Source organism: Macaca mulatta, chromosome 7, assembly GCF_049350105.2.
Source record: "Macaca mulatta isolate MMU2019108-1 chromosome 7, T2T-MMU8v2.0, whole genome shotgun sequence".
NCBI lineage: Eukaryota > Metazoa > Chordata > Mammalia > Primates > Cercopithecidae > Macaca > Macaca mulatta.
In genome coordinates, this window is record NC_133412.1 from 136,471,326 (window position 1) to 136,490,799 (window position 19,474).

The 19,474-nt window shown below is 41.8% G+C and overlaps 1 protein-coding gene across 9 annotated transcripts in view; it reads right to left on the reverse strand.

The window, feature by feature from the left end:
- PPP2R5E (protein phosphatase 2 regulatory subunit B'epsilon) overlaps positions 1-19,474 on the reverse strand; it is a 169,967-nt gene that overhangs the window by 5,653 nt on the left and 144,840 nt on the right. For 3 of the 9 annotated variants that reach the window (XM_015143841.3, XM_077938162.1, NM_001266743.2), the window contains 8 exon segments: positions 16,124-16,254; positions 15,046-15,105; positions 13,650-13,758; positions 11,820-11,873; positions 11,666-11,716; positions 9,472-9,591; positions 4,200-4,327; positions 1,800-1,901 (listed from right to left, as the gene is read on the reverse strand). In XM_015143841.3, the coding sequence (XP_014999327.1) occupies positions 1,800-1,901; positions 4,200-4,327; positions 9,472-9,591; positions 11,666-11,716; positions 11,820-11,873; positions 13,650-13,758; positions 15,046-15,105; positions 16,124-16,254 (755 nt within the window). 9 annotated transcript variants of the gene reach the window in all.

Below are 19,474 nucleotides of genomic sequence, written 5' to 3' on the forward strand. Positions count from 1 at the left end.
TCATATTTTTAGTAGAGACAGAGTTTCACCATGTTGACTAGGATGGTCTCGAACTCCTGACCTCAGATGATCCGCCTGCCTCAGCCTCCCAAAGTGCTGGGATTACTGGTGTGAGCCACTGTGCCCAGCCAAGTTCTTCAATATTCTTGATGAGATTCTACAAATTTAATCCTGGTTCAACTAGGATAATAATAATGAGTTTTCAGTTGCTCTAAAAGAGAAGATGTTATGCACAATGCACCTTTAATGGTACACCACAGTATTAAAATGTACCCTTGGCCTGTTTTTTAAGTAACATCCTTTAAAGATTTTAAGTTTGGGGCAAGGAGGGTTATTATGAATTTATAATTTGCAACAATTGCTAATATAGTGAATTAAAAGTTGTTTAAACTGTACATGTGGAATAACATATCACATAATTGATATTAATCCCAATATTCTGGGTACAAAATCTGAGCCGCTTGTGAGATTCTCAGCTAAATACTCACCATATTCCATAATTAAGTTGGTTTTCATAAACCACATCCCTGGTAACTTAAAAAAGAAAATCATTGCAATGGTCCCTCTGCCATCAAACCGTTCTCCTCATTGCTCTTTTTTATCAATAAAATGCAAGTGACAGACTAAAAATGAGACAAGGCACCACGGGAACCAGAGAGGTTCAGCAAGACCCTGGGTATGAACACTCGCACACACCTCTGGGTCCTCTGAGGTCCATAGTTTTATGATATACAAAGCTGACACCTGTTTATGGGTGATCAAAGTCAAACCAGAGGCTCAACTACTAAGAGCTCCCTAGAGTTCTATAATCTCCCCAAGTACATCTCTTGGAAAGTAGAACACATTGGACAAGATATAACAAAACTGAAGAATCCTCTAAATGAAACCAACAAAGGCTTTAGTAAGCCATAAGCATGTATCGTAAAGAGTTCCACTGTTTTGTTCTCCCATATGGTCTCAAACATTTCTGGTTAATACCAGACTATTAACCTTCATGTTCTTTTCACTGTTCTTTAAATTGTAATAAACTTGTTGGGTTCTAGTAAGTCCTGGGCCCAAGAGCTAGAAAAATGGTGCCTCATTCCCCCTGCTATTGGAGTGAAGTACAAGATCTGCCCAATTACACTTCAAGTAAGTTCAGAGTGGGAGTGAATCCCAGATAGAAAACTACCTGATGGTCCCTTTAAGTGAACCTAAAATACCAGTTATATGCTGGGCTCTTAACCCTGAGGCAGAACTAAACTATTATTAAAGAAAGGGAGGAAAGCAGGCTTTATCAAAAGGACAGTGTCACAAAGCTTTGTTACTCAGTGGCACAGTAATAAAGACACAGGTAATAAGGGTGCAAAAATGAATATATAAATACAGTCATGTGCCAAATAATAACATTTCGGTCAACACAGACCACATATACCACGGTGGTCCCATAAAATTTTAACAGGGTTGAAAAAGTCCTACTGCCTAGTGATCTGTGTTACAATTGGCTACGGTATTCACCATGGTAACACACTGTACAGGATTGTAGCCTAGGAAGAACAGGCAATACCATACAGCTCAGGTGTGTCACAGTAGGCTATACCATCTAGGTTTGTGTAATTACTATACACTTATGCTGTTCACACAATACAATTGCTGCAGGATGCATTTCTCAGAACATATACTGGTTGTTAAGCAATGCATGACTGTAAACAAAACTGTGCTGCTTAAGATTTGAGGTACAATTAGGCAACTTCAGCAAAGAGCAAGGAAAAAACTCAATAGTTTTATGCACAGCTGACAAAAAAGCTTTAAAAAGTTACCGCTGACGATCTGACTTGTATGTGGCTGTCAGCTCGTCAAACATGGTGCTGTTCATTTCCATAAATGCCTTCAACACATTGTACACCAACGCCACAATAGCCCTGGAAAGCACAGAAGAAAGGGAACGTGTTAGTCAGTCTTATAAAATGGGATACTGAATGAAGAAAGCAAAAGCACAACTTTTGTCTGAATGGTTTCTCGCACCGCACGTTGTCTGTATCCCTTTTTAGTTGGAACAACTGAGAATGACCTACAGTTCACTTCTACATTAAGAGATTTCAAGGCAAGATAATTTTCTGAGGGGTGGTGGAACTTGAAAAAAAAAAATCTAATTTTGCCCTTCTAATTTTTTTTTTCTTCTTTGTGATGGAGTTTCGCTCTTGTTGCCCAGGATGGAGTACAATGGCACCATCTTGGCTCATCACAACCTCCGCCTCCTGGGTTCAAGCAATTATCCTGCCTCAGTCTCCCAGGCAGCTCAGATTATAGGCGCGAGCCACTATGCCCAGCTAATTCTGTATTTTTAGTAGAGACGAGGTTTCTCCATGTTGGTCAGGCTGGTCTCGAACTCCCGACCTCAGATGATCTGCCCACCTCGGCCTCTCAAAGTGCTGGGATTATAGGCGTGAGCCACAGTGCCCGGCCTGCCCTTCTAATTATTGGCACCCAGAATAGAGCTGCCTGTGGGCATTTGATAATTTCATTTAATAAAAAGGCAAGTATAATAGTAAAGCAACTTCACCCTAAAATAAGGATCTGTGACAGCACTAACCTTAGACACCTGAATTTGCATAGAATTCTATTTTCTAAATAACACATAATTCATCAAAATCAGAAGCTACTTCCATAGAAACGAATGTTATATATAAATGTGTGTGTGTGTGTGTGTGTGTGTGTATATATATATACACATATAATTCTTATCCACAGAAATGAAATCAAGCCCCCATGTACGTTGGGTGGTTCAACATGAGTTATTTGTCTAGCTGTGATCTGCACCAGTCCTGCTGACCCAAAATATATGCTGATAAGATAACTGGCAAGCTGGGATGGTTGCTATTAGCTATGGGACACTAAACAGCTAAACAGCCAAAATGGTAGCCCATACTTAGGCAATGTGAGGACAAGGTTCTGATGGGCTTGATAGCTTCAGACTAGAGTCTAAATAGCTTTTCCTTTTGCAAAAATATCCGTTGCTTCCGTTTTGCAACAAACATGCTCCTAATATCACTGAAAAAGGCATTGGTAAAAATTAGCCATATATTAAATAAACCATGAGTCTGATGTTTCCAAAACATTTACAAGAAAGTACACTTGCTGTGTAGCTTCTGCCTTGTGCCATTAAAAGGAAAATTTAAGTTCTTTTCTGTTAAGGTTCCAGAATGACCTTCCTCCCAAGGGCAGTGATGGGAAAGCACCAAATATAGTATACTGAGTAGTTACAGACACTTGCTAGAACGTCCTCAAGGGACTATCTGTATAAAGGGACTTAACTGTTACCACCAGCTCCTTATTTTTACAAGTTCTATTAATAAAATTTGGCAAATTTGAAAAATGAGAAATGTGACATATTATAATTACATGCAAAATGTTTAAAGATAAACATATTATTAATATACTGAATTGTATCTACCAATTTTTAAATGCCACATTAAATTTTCCTTCTATTCCACAGAGAAAAATGTAAAGGCATTCAAATTCAGAATGCTTTAACTTTCATCCGGCTGGATGTTAAACTTCTCCTTGATTATTTTAAACTTATTCCTTTCCAAGAGATACATATAGCAACTGAGTTAGCTGTTAAGAAACAGATCACACTAAAACGCAAACCTAGTCAGACCACTTCCCCACTCACAACCCTTCAGTACTTTCTCATCATCTACTTGGTGAAGGTTCACACGAGTCCCACAATCTTTTCTAGCCACATCCTCTAGCACCCTCCCCAAAAGACTTTGTGCCTCAGCCCTCCCAAACTCACAGGTCTCAGAAACTGACAGGTGCTTTTGACATCTTTGTGACTTTTAATATGATGGATGGACCCACCGTCTGAAAGGGCTCTCCCCATGCCATCCACCTGCCAAATTCCTTTCAGATTCAGTCTAAGCATGGCCATGCCGTCAGTATCTACACACCTCTCCTCTCAGCTGCAGTGCCTCCCCAAAAGATCTGCTACCTTCACAGACAGATCAAGAAGACTGTCTAGTAAAAAGATATTTTGACTGGTATTTTGTTAAAGTATCTGTTTATTTTCTCCAGTCAGTGAATCCCCAGAAGGTAAGGATTTTATCTTTTCACATACGTCTTCAGCAACAAGGACAGCATCTGGCACATAATAAGGCTGAAGGGAAAGAAAGAGAGGAAGGGACGAAGAGAACAGAGGAAAGAAACTGAAAACCTACGGATTCCAATGTTCTTTTGAAATCCTATAAAGGCTGGAAAACATGATGGGAAGGATGACGTTAGAGTTTTCTTCTATCAAACTCATGATGTATTCATTATTCCAATAATAGAGTGCTCTTTCTGCCACCTTTGGGAAAAGAAAAATAAAATGTTAAGAGAAAGAAAAAGACAAAGATAAAACAAAATTATATTTCCAAACAAAAGATTTTTAAAAGGCCATTTTTAAACCATTCCATTAAAATTAAATATTAATCACGTTAATTTTTTTTTTTTTGAGATGGAGTCTCACTAGTGGCAATCTCAGCTCACTGCAACCTCCGCCTCTTGGGTTCAAGCGATTCTCCTGCCTCAGCCTCCCGAGTAGCTGGGACAACAGGCACGCGCCACTAAACCTAGCTAATTTTTGTATTTTTAGTAGAGATGGGATTTCACCATGTTGGCCAGGATGGTCTCGATCTCCTGACCTTGTGATCCGCCCATTCAACCTCCCAAAGTGTTGGGATTACAGGCGTGAGCCACCGTGCCCAGCCCACATTTTAAATGTTTGCGGATTTTAAACGTCTTAGAAAATTCCAAAGTGGGCCAGGCACGGTGGCTCACGCCTGTAATCCCAGCACTTTGGGAGGCCGAGGAAGGCAGATCGCTTAAGCACAAGAGTCTGACACCAGCCTGGGCAACATGGGGAGACCTTGCCTCTACAAAAACACAAAAATTAGCCAGGATTAGTGGCATGTGCTTATAGTCCCACCTACTTGGGAGGCTGAGGTGGGAGGATTGCTTGAGCCTAGGAGGCAGAGGTTGCAGTGAGCCAAGATCATACCACTGAACTCCAGCTTGGGTGACAGAGCAAGACCCTGTCTTCCCCTCCTACCCAAAAAAAAATCCAGAGTGGTTCAAGTGGTTCATCAACTCAGGGATGGAAAAGAAGTCTTCCTGTTTGTTTATATTCTTCTCTAATTCTGCCAGGTCATCTGATTCCACACTTTCCTGACATCACTTTAGCACATCTTACCGGTCCCCTTTCCTGGCTCACGTTTTTCATCACACACACTTAGATCAAACCCAGTGCCCAGCATATAGTTAGCATTCGGTCACAGCTACTGAGGAACACCCACAGTTGTCCATCCCTGTAAAGCAGCCAATATTTACTAAGTGCCTCCTATGGGCAGGCACTGTGCCTACACGGCAAGTAGAATGTATCATCCTTACCACCATCCCAAAAGGAGATACCACTATGTTCATTTTACAGAAGAGGACACAGAGATTCAGAGAGGCGGAATAATATAGGCAAGGTTACACTGGTAATAAATGGTAAAGACTGGGGCCTCACTTCTAGGGCTTCTTCCAGTGTTTCTGGTCCCTTCCTGTGAAAGCCAGGAGATTTCTGCTCAGTTTCTGGTCTCAGGGACACTGGCTGCACCTACCCTCTCAGATCTCTTAGATCCCTTTTCTCTGCCCACCAAGCTATCAACTGGCTCTAATTTGGTCTGCTGGGCCTGATTGGCTCATCTTGGATTTCATGAATTCAAAGGAACATCTCAAAAACAAAACCTAAAATCTCTAAAAAGGGTAGTTATAGGGGAAAAGGGAAAAAGGGGTGGCTTCTTTCATTTATACAGATTAAGAAGCTGTGTTTTAGAAGAGAACAAAATGGTATAAGATGTATCTACCGGAAGACACTGAGAAATCAGAATTTTTCCATTTATATTATTCAGCTTGGTTCAAAAAAACAAAATAAAACCAAACCCTGGGACTCATTAGGCACTAGACCCTGAGAGTACAAAGAAAACAATCATTACTGCATGTTCACTATATGCCACGTGCTGTGCTAAGTGTCCCACATCTATAATATCTCATTTCCTCACAACCAACAGAGTTGGTACCATTACTTTTCTATTTTGTGGATGAAGAATCTGAGACTCAGAGAGATAAGCCATTGGCTCAAGGTCACATGGCTAGTAAGTGGCAGATTCCAAAGTCCCTATTCTTAACCTCTTTACTCTGTTATCTGTAAAGAGTTCACACGCTGGTGGGAGAAGGGGCATCTACAAGCCTATCCAAAGTAAACTGTGACACATGCTATATCAGATACATGAATAAAGTGTCAGGGGAAGGAGGGGAAAAGAGTAGAATCAATAATCCAGATGACTTGGGAAACAGAAGAGTGGCAGAAATGTAACATAGGTGGGGCTGAGTGTGGTGGCTCACGCCTGTAATCCCAGCACTTTGGGATGCCAAGGTGGGTGGATCATTTGAGGTCAAGAGTTCAAGACCAGTCTGGCCAACATGGCAAAACCCCCATCTCTACTAAAAACATAAAAATTAGCTGCATATGGTGGGGCGCACCTGTGGTCCCAGCTACTCGGGAAGCTGAGGCACAAGAATCGCTTGAACCCGGGAGGCAGATGCTGCAGTGAACTACAACTGCACCACTGCACTCCAGCCTGGGCGACACGGCAAGACTCCGTCTCAAAAAAAAAAAAAAAAAAGAAATGTAACATAGGCAAGTGGCATTTAAGCTGGGCTTCGAAGGATGAAGGAAAGGGCATTCCAGGTAGAGGGTATTAAGGAAAGGAAGGCAGAGGCATGGATGAGGACAATGTGTTTGGGAATCATCAAAGCAAATGAGGTAGCTGATACAGATAAAGCAGGAGGCAAGGAGAGGGAGAAAAAAAGAGTAAGAATGAGGCTGTTTTGAACATTCTAACTGGTTGGAGGAAAATCCTAGGTGCCTCCTTCTTCACTAGCATCCTCCCATGGTCTCTTTGGATGTTCCTCCAGAGTCCAATACTTACCTGCCATTTAACTCTAACAACTTTCTTAATCTCTTATATATCCATTTTAATATGTAAACCCACTAACAGAAGTATGTATCCAGCTCCTTAAAGAGGAAAGGTATTGTTTATGCAAAGTTAAAAATTACTGTGTCTGACAATAGGACAGAGCCACTACTTTCCTGGGATCCATTGTCCTTCTGCACACACAGAGGCAGTGTCACCAGCGTGCAGACCTCAGATCCTAATGACATACCTGAGGCAAACAATGAGAAGTGTCTGGCTACATAGGGCGGCCACTCAATAAATGGATGAACCAGCAAATTCATTAATAAATGTTTATGGATGAACCAGCAAACATTTATTAATGTATTTGTTGGTTTATCCAGTAAACATTTATTAATGAACACTTAATAAATAAGAGCCTCTTTCCTTTGTTCTCAATTTTACTTCTGCCAAATAATTGAAAATTCTTTTTTCTTTCTGCTACAAATTGAATTGTGTGCCCTTCACAATTCATATGTTGAAGTCCTAACCCCCAACATGACTGTATTTGGACACATGACTTTTAGGAGGTAATCAAGGTTACATGAGCTCATAAGGGTGGGGTCCTAACCAAGTAAGACTGGGGGTCTTATAAGAAGAGGAAGAGAGTGAGACTGCCTCTCTCTGTATGCACACGCCAGGAAAGGCCACATGAGCGCACAGCAAGAAGAGGGCCATCTGCATGCCAGAAAGCAGGATCTCACCAGAAACCAACCATGCTATCATCCTGATCTCAAACTTCTGGCCTCCAGGGCTGTGAGAAAATACATGTTTACGTCGCCAGTCTATGGTGTTATATTATGGCAGCCCAAGCTGACCAAGATATGGCCTCTCTTTTCTAAGCTTCTGGGTATCACTTAGGCCTTTCTGGTGATGCTTTTTTTTTTTTTTTTTTAAAGATGGAGTTTCGCTCTTGTTGCCCAGGCTGGAGTACAATGGCTAATCTTGGCTCACTGCAATCTCTGCCTTCCGGTTTCAAGTGATTCTCCTGCCACAGCTTCCTGAGTAGTTGGGATTACAGGCGCCTGCTACCACGCCCAGCTAAATTTTTGTATTTTTAGTAGAGACAGGGTTTCACCATGTTGGCCAGGCTGGTCTCAAACTCCTGACCTCATGATCCACCCGCCTCAGCCTCCCGAAGTGCTGGGATCACAGGCATGAGCCACTGCGCCCGGCTGGTGATGCTCATTTTTAAAAAGATACTTGTTTCCCGGGAGGCGGAGCTTGCAGTGAGCCGAGACCGCACCACTGCACTCCAGCCTGGGCAACAAAGTGAGACTCTGCCTCAAAAAAAAAAAAAAGATACTTGTTCCTTGACCTCCATAATGCCAAACATCCCGCTGAAAAATGAAAAAAACTAAGGCAAACAATCCAGATATGTGAGCACTAAAGGCCCTGGGTGGTATCAAAATATCTATATACCGTTCTGTAATTTTTCCATTTTTATTCAGGCTTGTCACAGTTTCTACCTTCTTTTTTCTTGCTTTGTGGTACAACTGCTGGATTGCCATAAGGTTACTGCTTTAACATATTAACATGTCTTTTGGTCAGAAATCAAAACAGCAGCAGCAGCCAGTGTCTCTAACTATGCAGCATAATGACAGCTTAGGGAAAAAGTCCACCATCAAATGACACCATTAGAGGTCTGGTTCTGTGCTAAGAACCACACTCTGAACAATCTCTTCCAATCAATAGGCAGAGTCTAAGTTTATGAAACGGGCCTTAGGTGAGACAGCCAAAGGATCAAACCTAATGTGTGCTCCCCCAGTTTACCCTTCTTCCCTCCCGTATGGGTTCCACAGCACAGCAGCCATGGCCCCAAGAAAGAAAAGCGTTGCCCCTGAGTGGCCACGAGGAGGCAGAGCAGTGTCACGGGAAGGTCACTGGCTTTAGCAAGCAGCTACACCAAAGATCAAAATTTGACTCTACTCTCTATCGACTTGGGACCTACAGTAAATTGCTCTCTGAGCCTCTTTTTTTTTTTTTTTCCATCTAGAAAAGCTTCAGCGGATAATGGGACATTTATAAACAATGTACGTAAAGTATCTAGCATAGTATGGAATATTAGGTTTTCTCCTTTTTCCTCTTAAACATTATTTAGCATTCTCTCTTACACAGTAGAGAAACCCCACCAGCCCACTTATTTAGGAATTATCTGAAATACTTTTGACCATTTTGAGCTTCAGTGTTCATATCTGCATGTCTATAAAAAAACATAATGCCCTCCTTGCAGGGTGTTAGGAGAATTAAAGCTACTGGAGAGAAAGCACCATTACTGTGGCTGTTAGGTATCAAGCGCTCAAGATAAGGTGGCCACTGTTAAAATTATTATCCTGTGAGGAGATAGCAAATAAACAAGAGGTAGCTAGTGTCCATTACATTGCTTTTGAAACAAATAAAATTTAACCAAAATAACTCATGCTCCCTGGCTCATGTCCTCTTTACTACTAACCTGAAAATGGGGGCTAGATACACACTTGGCGATTTGTTTAAACAAAGGTTCTTGGATTTTAACAAATTGTGAAGGTTCAATCACATCCAATATTTCTTCCAGTTCCCCAAGGAACATGACCTGTAAGTACAAGCAAAACACAAGATGTGAGGCATGTCACACAAAAGAATCTGTAAGAACAAGGAGGACTAATAAGAGTTTGGACTACTGTAAGAAAAATTTACACATAACACCAAACATAAATGAACTAGGCATTATCCCATGTTAGAAGATGTTTGTTCCACAAAGAATTCACCACAGGGTACTTGGAAAAATTCTACATACTTGGAAAAAATACTCTTACTTGTTACATATGTTACACAGAACGAGGGACACTCACACACTGCGCCGGCCCCTGAGAAGCAAAACTGACCCCGTAGGGTTTTCCTCTCTATTACCAGTAACCCAGCTCTCTTTCCACAACACTTTTTTTGTTTTCTTTTTAAACAATGAGAAGGTAGCCCTCCTACATGGAAGAGCAAAAGTTCAAATGTGGTCATTTGCCAAATACTTATAGCCCCTTGCTACATGCTTGATGCTCTAGAACGCACTCATTAATACAACAAAAAGTTCAAGAAACACAAATGAGCAGACTCACCCACATGCAGGTGCCACTTTAAACCCATGAGCACGCACTGACGCATTCTAGACACACACACACGCACATGCACACACACACACGCATGCACGCTTGCTCTCTACAGAGCAGAGTGAATCTTGTGAACTCAGCACCGGGTGCCGCAAGAAACAGAGTTTTTAGATCACAGTATGGAGCCAAATCCACAGTAGAGTCAATTGTTTTAAATATAATGGGAAAATGACAGAGAAATAAAAACCAGTTTATGTATGTAGCTATAAAAAAATAATTACTTTGAAAAAAAATAAAGTGAGCAATCAAAGTATGAAAAATAACAATGCCTTCATATTTTGAAATGTATCTGGGTAGCAATGCACAGTTCAATATTACCTAACAGATTTTAATTAAATGACTTTCTGAAATTAAAATAGGGTTTGGAGAATTGAAGCTGATTTGAGAAGGAAGGTATTTCTGCTAAAAGTAAAATATAGTAGACCCTTGCCATTTGTTAATATGTAAATGGAATTTCTCCCAAAATTTTAACCAAATATAAAACTAACAGCTGATCTTTTTTTCTGAGCCATTTTCCACATGGTTGCTAACCTGCCAGAAGCGTGGCTGCAGATCTGGTGCTCAGTTAGGCTCACATCCAGCTAAGAAACTCACGCACTACCCTAAAGCAACCTCACAAAGTAGCACCTGCCTGGTGAGTTCTCAGCAAAGGTACAAATGATTGTAGGTCTGAACCCTCCAGGGTAATTTGTGAATGGTTGAAACTAAAGGTCTGTTGTCTATCCTAAGATGACACAGTAAGATCCAGCTATACTATGCTTTAAAGTGAGTATTTGGGCAGGCTGCTCTAGCATCTTTCTACAGTGACAGCAAAACCTTCAATTTATGAACGGGGCCACTAGGAAGGGAACATCAACAAAGCTAGACAACTGGACACACGATTGGAGCCTGGCCTGGCCTTACCTGAGGCTGAATAGCACAGTGAATAAAAAGCCAGGGTTCAGGAGTTAAGCAGGCGAGTTAGGGCCTAATCATCTGTACTTACTTAGTGTACTGGGGCAGGCTATTTAACCTAACAGTTTCAAAACTAGTAAAACAAGAGTTTTGACAGCGCTGCCTTATAGAGTTACAATGAGGTTTAAATGAGATGATGCTGTTTTGTTGTGTTTTGCTTGTTTTGTCTTGTTTTTGAGACAGAGTTTCACTCTTATTGCCCAAGCTGGAGTGCAATGGTACGATTTCGGCTCACTGCAACCTCCACCTCCCGGATTCAAGCGATTCTCCTGCCTTAGCCTCCTGGATAGCTGAGATTACAGGCATGTGCCACCACGCCCGGCTAATTTTGTATTTTTAGTAGAGATGGGGTTTCTCCATGTTGGTCAGGCTGGTCTCGAACTCCCAACCTCAAGTGATCTGCCCACCTCAGCCTCCCAAAGTGCTGGGATTACAGGCGTGAGCCACCATGCTTGGCCCTGATGATGTGGTTTTACACATGCTTAGCCCAATGCTTGGCACTCAGTAAAATACTCAGTAAACTATGAACACTCTCTGACAGTAAACACTTACCTCTTTTTGACTACATGTTTTAGGCCAAAATTTCATTAACCCCCTAATAACCTAAAATGAAAAGGAGAAAAACAAATGGCACTTAATTTTTCATATATATTTCTGGGAAAGGTAATTTTTGTGAAGTTTTTGAAATTATGGAAGAAAGACTTACTGGTTCTGTGAGTGAAGGATCTTTCTCCAGAAACTGTACTATACAATATGCCAGCTGAGTAAAAAATAAAAGGCAAAATTTTAAATTCTATACAGTAAGGGCTCAAAAGATATAATATTAAAACTTCCTAAAAGGTTTCCAGACTGGTTTTAATAACTTCACATTCAATTCATTTTAATTATCATAAAAATAAAATCTATATAAAGCAAAATAAGAAACTACTTTTTCAAGCCAAAGACTAATATTAACATGGCTCCAGGGAATTTTTTTTTAAAAAAAGTATTAGGACATGAAGTATGCAGCTAATGAAAAGCAGAGGTGAGACATCATACTCAGCATATTGTGGAATTATCTCACCTACATACACTTTGAGCTACATCTCAGGGGCTTCCTTTCTCTCTTTGCTAATATCAACAGTACTAAGTTTTACTGTAGTTCCACAAGAGTCCTCTATGGGAAATAAGCACTTAATAAAAAACTTTGCCAATTGCCTGAAATGGCACATGCAAACTAAAGCAGTTTCACGAGGAGATGAAAGATTGTACCTGCCAGTCAGAACCTGGAGAAATGGAAGAATATTTCTACATCTGGTACTAACGCATCTAACTAAGATTGTTTAAAATAATAATCATGAAATATGATATCCCATTTCAAAACCAAAGGCAAGATTTGTAAAAGGGCTTGCAAAGATTCTCGGACAAGAAAACCACTCTTGCAAAAGACCATTCTGATGGTGTTCTAAATTAGAAACATATGGATTAATTTTTCCTCGAAATACAGAATTTCACATTTAAAGAGGAACAGTGCTTAGAAAAATGTGTTACGTTTTTATGCAACCTCAAAACCTTCCCAATGGGGGTAAGAAGGAGTCAGAGTCTAGTCGTATTTAAAATTTTCCTATCCAAAATTTAAAACACTACCCAATAATTTATCTACCCCCAGTGACATACTGACCATGCAAGGCAGTGTTAGCACAAAAATTAGAATGCGGACAAGACAGTGTATGCTTTTTAAAGTGATGAAGGCTTAAAGGGAAAAAAAATGTGAAAATACTGATTGATTTGTTTACTTGTGAGAGTGTTTATGTGTAGAAAGTGATAAAGATGTGGTGAGTGACCTAGAACAGGAGGCAAAAAGGGCAACTGATAGACTAATGCAAATAGGATGGAACAAAATATTCAAGAACATTAAAACATGATTACATAGTCCAAAGATCTACATCTGCTAGGCTCCTGTGCATTTTATTATATGTAATATGTTCAGTATGTTATTGTGTGCACTTGGGCAAGTCATCTAAGTTCTCTGTAAAATAAAATGACCAAACAAGGGCTCCTCCCACTTTAAAAATATTTCCATGATTCTACTGTGCATAGAAAAAAACGCATACATTTTTATTTCCCTCATGGAGTATTTTAAACTTTAATAAGTCTCTTTCCTTTAGGAATGAAGGCTATAGGCCCGGCACGGTGGCTCACACCTGTAATCCCAGCACTTTGGGAGGCCAGGGTGGGCGGATCACGAGGTCAGAAGATGCAGACCATCCTGGCCAACATGGTGAAACCCCGTCTCTACTAAAAATACAAAAATTAGCTAGGCGTGGGGGTGCGCGCCTGTAGTCACAGCTACTCGGGAGGCTGAGGCAGAAGAATCGCTTGAACCAGGGAGGCGGAGGCTGCAGTGAGCTAAGACTGTGCCACTGCACTCCAGCCTGGGCAACAGAGCGAGACTCCATCTCCAAAAAAAAAAAAAGGCTATATCAATATCAAAAAAACAATGAGTTAGCAAAATTTTTATTTGGCTTCTAAAAGTAGTTGTACAAAATCCTCCTACCTGTGCATGGAAGAGTGATAAGCTCCTGACAGTGTGTAAGGGGATCAATACTTTCACCAGAAACTGTTTGTGTTCTGCCTTAAGAGGTAAAGCAAAGCCATTGATAATACTAGGGAGAAAAAAGAGACACAAATTAGCAATGTTACCACAACAAGTTAAACTGAGACAAACTGTTCTTGTGATATTAGTTAAACTTAATCAGTTTGTTTGTACAAAACAACATAATACCCACCCCAGTGGCATTCAGAATTTCTTTTCTTTTCTTCTTTTTTTAGATAGAGTCTTGCTCTATTGCCCAGGCTGGAGTGCAGTGGACCAATCTCAGCTCACTGCAACCTTCACCTCTGGGATTCAAGCCATTCCCATGCTCAGCCTCCCGAGTAGCTGGGGTGACAGGCACCCACCACCATGCCTGGCTAATTTTTTTGTATTTTTAGTAGAGACGGGGTTTCACCATGTTGTCCAGACTGGTCTAGAATTCTTAACCGCAGCAAGTGATCTGTCCGCCTCGGCCTCCCAAAGTGCTGGGATAATAGGCGTGAGCCCCCACACCCAGCCAGGATTTCTCAATGACTTCAAGGCATACAATAAGTTGGAAGGAAATTTAAGAGAAGAAAATTTGCTTCTGATCACCCAACAAAGGCTCCTGTGCTCCTAAAATTAGTCAGATGGTTTCCAAAAGTTATTTATCAAAACCCTTTATTTTCCCTCCCTTTTCCTTCTCCAAATAATGGCCCGCCTTGCTTGCTTCCGCCTTAAATATGACCTTTTCCATTTCCAGGTATCATTCCTTCTCATTCCTGAAACCGCTGCCCAGCCTAGGAAAGTCACTGAGAGAAAGCTGTGTGACTTCACCTTCTTTTTCTCTTCATGTTAGGAGAAAAGATTAAGTAATCACGTTGTCCAGCTACATTATTCTTCCTTGTGTGTAGAAACTTAGACCACAGCTCTTTCCAATTCATTCCACTACTCCAAGCAGCAGCTGTTCAAGGACTATACCCGGATACACAACTCCTTTGAAAATGGCAATCCTTCCAATTATTATCAACCTGCTTTCAACAGATAAGGCAAAGGACCAGATAGCCTAAAAACTAATGAGAATAAGATGTTTTGGAGTAACTGGCCCGACCATAATTAGATGTATCATCTTTCTAGTAATGAATGAACTGTTAGCTCTTTCAGTCATTCCAGTGGAACTGGCAATGCACAATTGTGGAAGAAGGGAAATGAAATTGTGTCTTGTACAGTCAGTTGGAAAATATGCTAACAGGCACAAATGACAGAGACCCAATGTACATACAGCAAGAGAACTAGGTGAGCATCTCCTGGTGCCACCTGAACCTAATTTTTAAAATAACATTCACCTGAAATTAGCAATTAGAAAAACCGTGCTCACCTTCCTAATATTTCCAGCAGTTCAGCTACACCATTGAAGTGTTCTGTTTCATAAACAAACCTGAGAGAAGAGAAGAAACAGGAGGAGAAAGGAGGAGAGGAGGAGGAGAAGGGAGGGAGAAAAAGAGGAAGAGGAGGGGAGGACGAGAAGGGGGAGGACGAGAAGGGGGAGGACGAGGAGAGCGGGGAAGAGAGGAGGAGAGGGAAGAGAAGGGGGAAGAGGGGGAGAAGGAGGAGGAGGAGGAAGAGAGGAGGAGGAGAGGAGGGAAAAGAGGAGGAGAGAGGGGAGACAAGGGATGGGGGAGAGACAGGGGAAAAGAGGAGAGGGAAGACAAGATGGGAAGAGAGGGGGAGAAGAGGAGGGGAAAAGAGAAGGAGAGGGAGGAGGAGGGGGGAGGAGAGGAGGAGAGGGTGGAAAAGAGGAGGAGCAGAGGGAGAAGGGAGGAGGAGGGGGAAGAGAGGAGGAGAGGGAAGAGAAGAGAAGGGGGAGAGGGAAGAAAAGAAGGGAAGGGGGGAAGAGGAGAGGGGTGAAGAGAGGAAGGGGGGGAAGAGACGAAGAGGGGGGAAGATGGGGGAGGGAGAGGTGGGGGGAGAGGTGGGGGAAGAGAGGAGGAGAGGAAGGAAAAGCAGAGGAGAAGGGGGAGGGGCCAGGAGAGGAGAAGATGGTGGAGGAGAGAAGGAGAGGAAGTAAGACAGGAGGAGGAGAGGGGAGAAAAGAGGAGGAGGAGAAGAAAGGAGGAGAGGAGGAGGAGGAGAAGGGGGAGGAGGAAAGCAGGAGAGAGGGAGGAGGAGGGGGAAAGTAGAGGGAGAGGAGGGGTAGAGAAGAAGGAGAGGGAGGGGAGGAGGGGGAGAGGAAGAAGAATAGAGGAGGAAGAGGGTGGGAGGAGAAGATGGGGGAAGAGAGAAGGGGGAAGCGGGTAGAGGGAGAGGAAGGAGAGAGGACAGGAGAATGAAGGAAGGAAGGCAGAAAGGGAAAAAGAGAAGTCAGTATACTGTTTTCAGATATTTGAGATTTACTTAATACTTCCATAAAAACACCAACTTTGCTTCTCTTTATTCCCCCATTACCCTCCACTTACCTTAGAAAAATATTGTTAATCTGTTTTCGGATAAATGCTCTAAGACCAAGAAACTTGCCATAAATTCTGTGTAAGACTGTTTTTAAGTAGTCCCGTTCCCGAGGGTCTTCGCTGTCAAATAGCTCCAGAAGCTGTTGTAAATGAGACATTACAGCTGTCAAAGGCAGTTTCAGAAAAGGATTTAGGAATTCTATTATTTAAAATCCCCTCCTTCTTTCCTCAAAAATGTGTTGAATATCTATTATGTGCCAGGCACAGTGCTAGTTTTTGGGCATATCATGATAAACAAGTCAGAGAAGGAGCTTATATTCCACTAAAGAAATACAAATACAAAATAACAACAATAAAAGTAATAATATGAATAATAGCTAATACACATATGGCACTTACTGTGATCATTAGGCAATTTTCCACGCAATCTACATATTAATCCTCCCGATGAGGTAGTTTTGTCCCCCTTTTACAAAAGAGGAAACTGGGGCACATAAGGGTTAAGAAATGTGCCCAAGGCCGGGCGCGGTGGCTCAAGCCTGTAATCCCAGCACTTTGGGAGGCCGAGACGGGCGGATCACGAGGTCAGGAGATCGAGACCATCCTGGCTAACACGGTGAAACCCCGTCTCTACTAAAAAATACAAAAAACTAGCCGGGCGAGGTGGGGCGCCTGTAGTCCCAGCTACTCGGGAGGCTGAGGCAGGAGAATGGCGTAAACCTGGGAGGCGGAGCTTGCAGTGAGCTGAGATCCGGCCACTGCACTCCAGCCCGGGCGACAGAGCAAGACTCCGTCTCAAAAAAAAAAAAAAAAAAAGAAATGTGCCCACAGTCTCACAGCTAATAGGTGGTAAAGCTAGAATTTGAATCCCAGCAGTTGAGGCCAAAAGTCCATGATCTCAACCACTTCACTATGCTACCTACTGATATTCCAAATACACAGTTAAAATAAGCTGACTGGGCGTGGTGACTCACGCCTGTTATCCCAGCACCTGGGAAGGCCGAGGCAGGTGGATCACCTGAGGTCAGGAGTTTAAGACCACCCTGGACAACGTGGTGAAAACCTGTCTCTAGTAAAAATACAAAAATTAGCCACGTGTGGTGGTGGGCTCCTGTAATCACAGCTACTCAGAAGGCTGAGGCAGAAGAATCACTTGAACCCAGGAGGCAGAGGTTGCAGTGAGCCGAGATCGCACCATTGCACTCCAGTCTGGGTGACAGAGCGAGACTCAGTCTTTAAAAAAAAAAAAAAAAAAAAGGATAAGCCTTCAGCTCTACTAGAACATCCAGGAAAATGAAAAAATTCTGAATCAAAGCAAGCATCGAAAAGTCTCAATGATATTGGCAACGGTCCTTTTTAGATCCGGACTCTTGTTACGTAGGTGTGCTCACTCTGTAAACAGTCATCGAAGTGAACGTTGATTATTTCCGTACTTATATTATATGTGAAAAAGTTTTGTTTTTCTTTTTTTTTTTTTTTTTGAGACAGAGTCTTGCTCTGTTGCCCAGGCTGGAGTGGTGGCACGATCACAGCTCACTGCAACCTCTACCTCCTGGGTTCAAGCAAGCAATTCTCCTGTCTCAGCCTCCCGAGTAGCTGAGACTACAGGCACCTGCCACCACACCCAGCTAACTTTTTGTATTTTTAGTAGAGATGAGGTTTCGCCATATTGGTCATGCCCAGCCATGGATAACATGTTTAAGTTCCCAAACATTTGTAATCTAAAGTTAATAACCAAATCCTGATAACATCACATCTATGTGCTCAAAATGAAGTCCATGCAACTAGTCCAAAAGAGGTAACAAGCTAAAGTTTCAGCCAAATGCCAGTGGGCACAACAGATTCAACTCAATCTCTATCAAAAATTCCAGCTGCTTTGTTTTTGTATCATTGACAAGCTGATACTAAAATTAATATGGAAATGCAAGAGAGCCAGAAGAGCCAAAATACTCTTGAGGGAAACAAAACTTGAAAGATTCACACTTCTCTATTTCAAAACTTAGTCCAAATACAGTAATCAAGACAGTGTGGTACTGGCATAAAGACAGACATACAGATTAATGGAATAGAATTGAGAGCCCCAAAATAAGCCCTCACATTTATGGTCAACTGATTTTCAACAAGAATGCCAAGTCATTTCAATGGGGAAAGAATAGCATTTTCAACAAATGGTGCTGGAACAACAGCATATCCACATGCAAAAGAGTAAGTTGAACTTCTACCTCACAACATACATTCAGATTAACTCAAAATGAAATCAACCTAAAATTAAGAGCTAAATTATAAAAAAAAAAAAAGAATAAATCTTCATAACCCTAGATTAGGTGGTATTTCTTAGATATGACCCAAACCATAAGCAACAAACAAATAAATTAGACTTCCCCCAAATTGAAACCATTCATGCTTCAAAGGACACCATCAACAAAGTGAAAAGAGAATGCACACACTGGGAGAAGATACAGCTGACCCTGTGCAAGTTCACTTGCATGCAAATTTTCTTCCACTCTTGGCTGGGCGTGGTGGTTCACCCCTGTAATCCCAGCACTTTGGGAGGCTGAGGCAGGTTGTTCACTTGAGGTCAGGAGTTTGAGACCAGCCTGGCCAACATGGTGAAATCCCATCTCTACTAAAAGTACAAAAATTAGCTGGGTATCGTGATGGGTGCCTGTAATCCTAGCAACTCAGGAGGCTGAGGCAGGAGAACTGCTTGAACTTGGGAGGCAGATGTTGCAGTGAGCCGAGACTGCACCACTGAACTCCAGCCTGGGAGAGAGAGCAAGACTCGGTCTCAATTTTTAAAAAAAAATTTTTTTTTTCTTCCACTCTTGCTACCCTGAGACAGCAAGACCAACCCTTCCTCTTCCTCCCAACCTCCTCAGCCTACGCAACGTGAAGACCACAAGGATGAAGATCTTTATGATGACCTACCTCCCATTAATGAACAGAAAATGTGTTTTCTTTTCTTGATAATTTTCTTAACATTTTCTTTTCTCTAGCTTGCTTTATTGTAAGAACACAGTATATAATACAGATAGCATACAAAATATGTGTTATTCAACTGTTTATGTTATCAGTAAGGCTTCCTGTCAACAGCAGGCTATTTGTAGTTAAGTTTCTGGAAAGTCAAGTTATACATATACTTTTCAACTGCTCAGGGGTTCACTGCCCCTAATATCTGCACTGTTCAAGGTCAACTGTATTTATAAACCATATATCTGATAAGGGACTAGTATCCACAATATATAAAGAACTTTTAGGTCAGGCATGGTGGCTCACGCCTACAATCTCAGCACTTTGGGAGGCAGAGGCGGGTGGATCGCTTGTGCCCAGCAGTTTGAGACCGGTCTTGGCAACATGGCA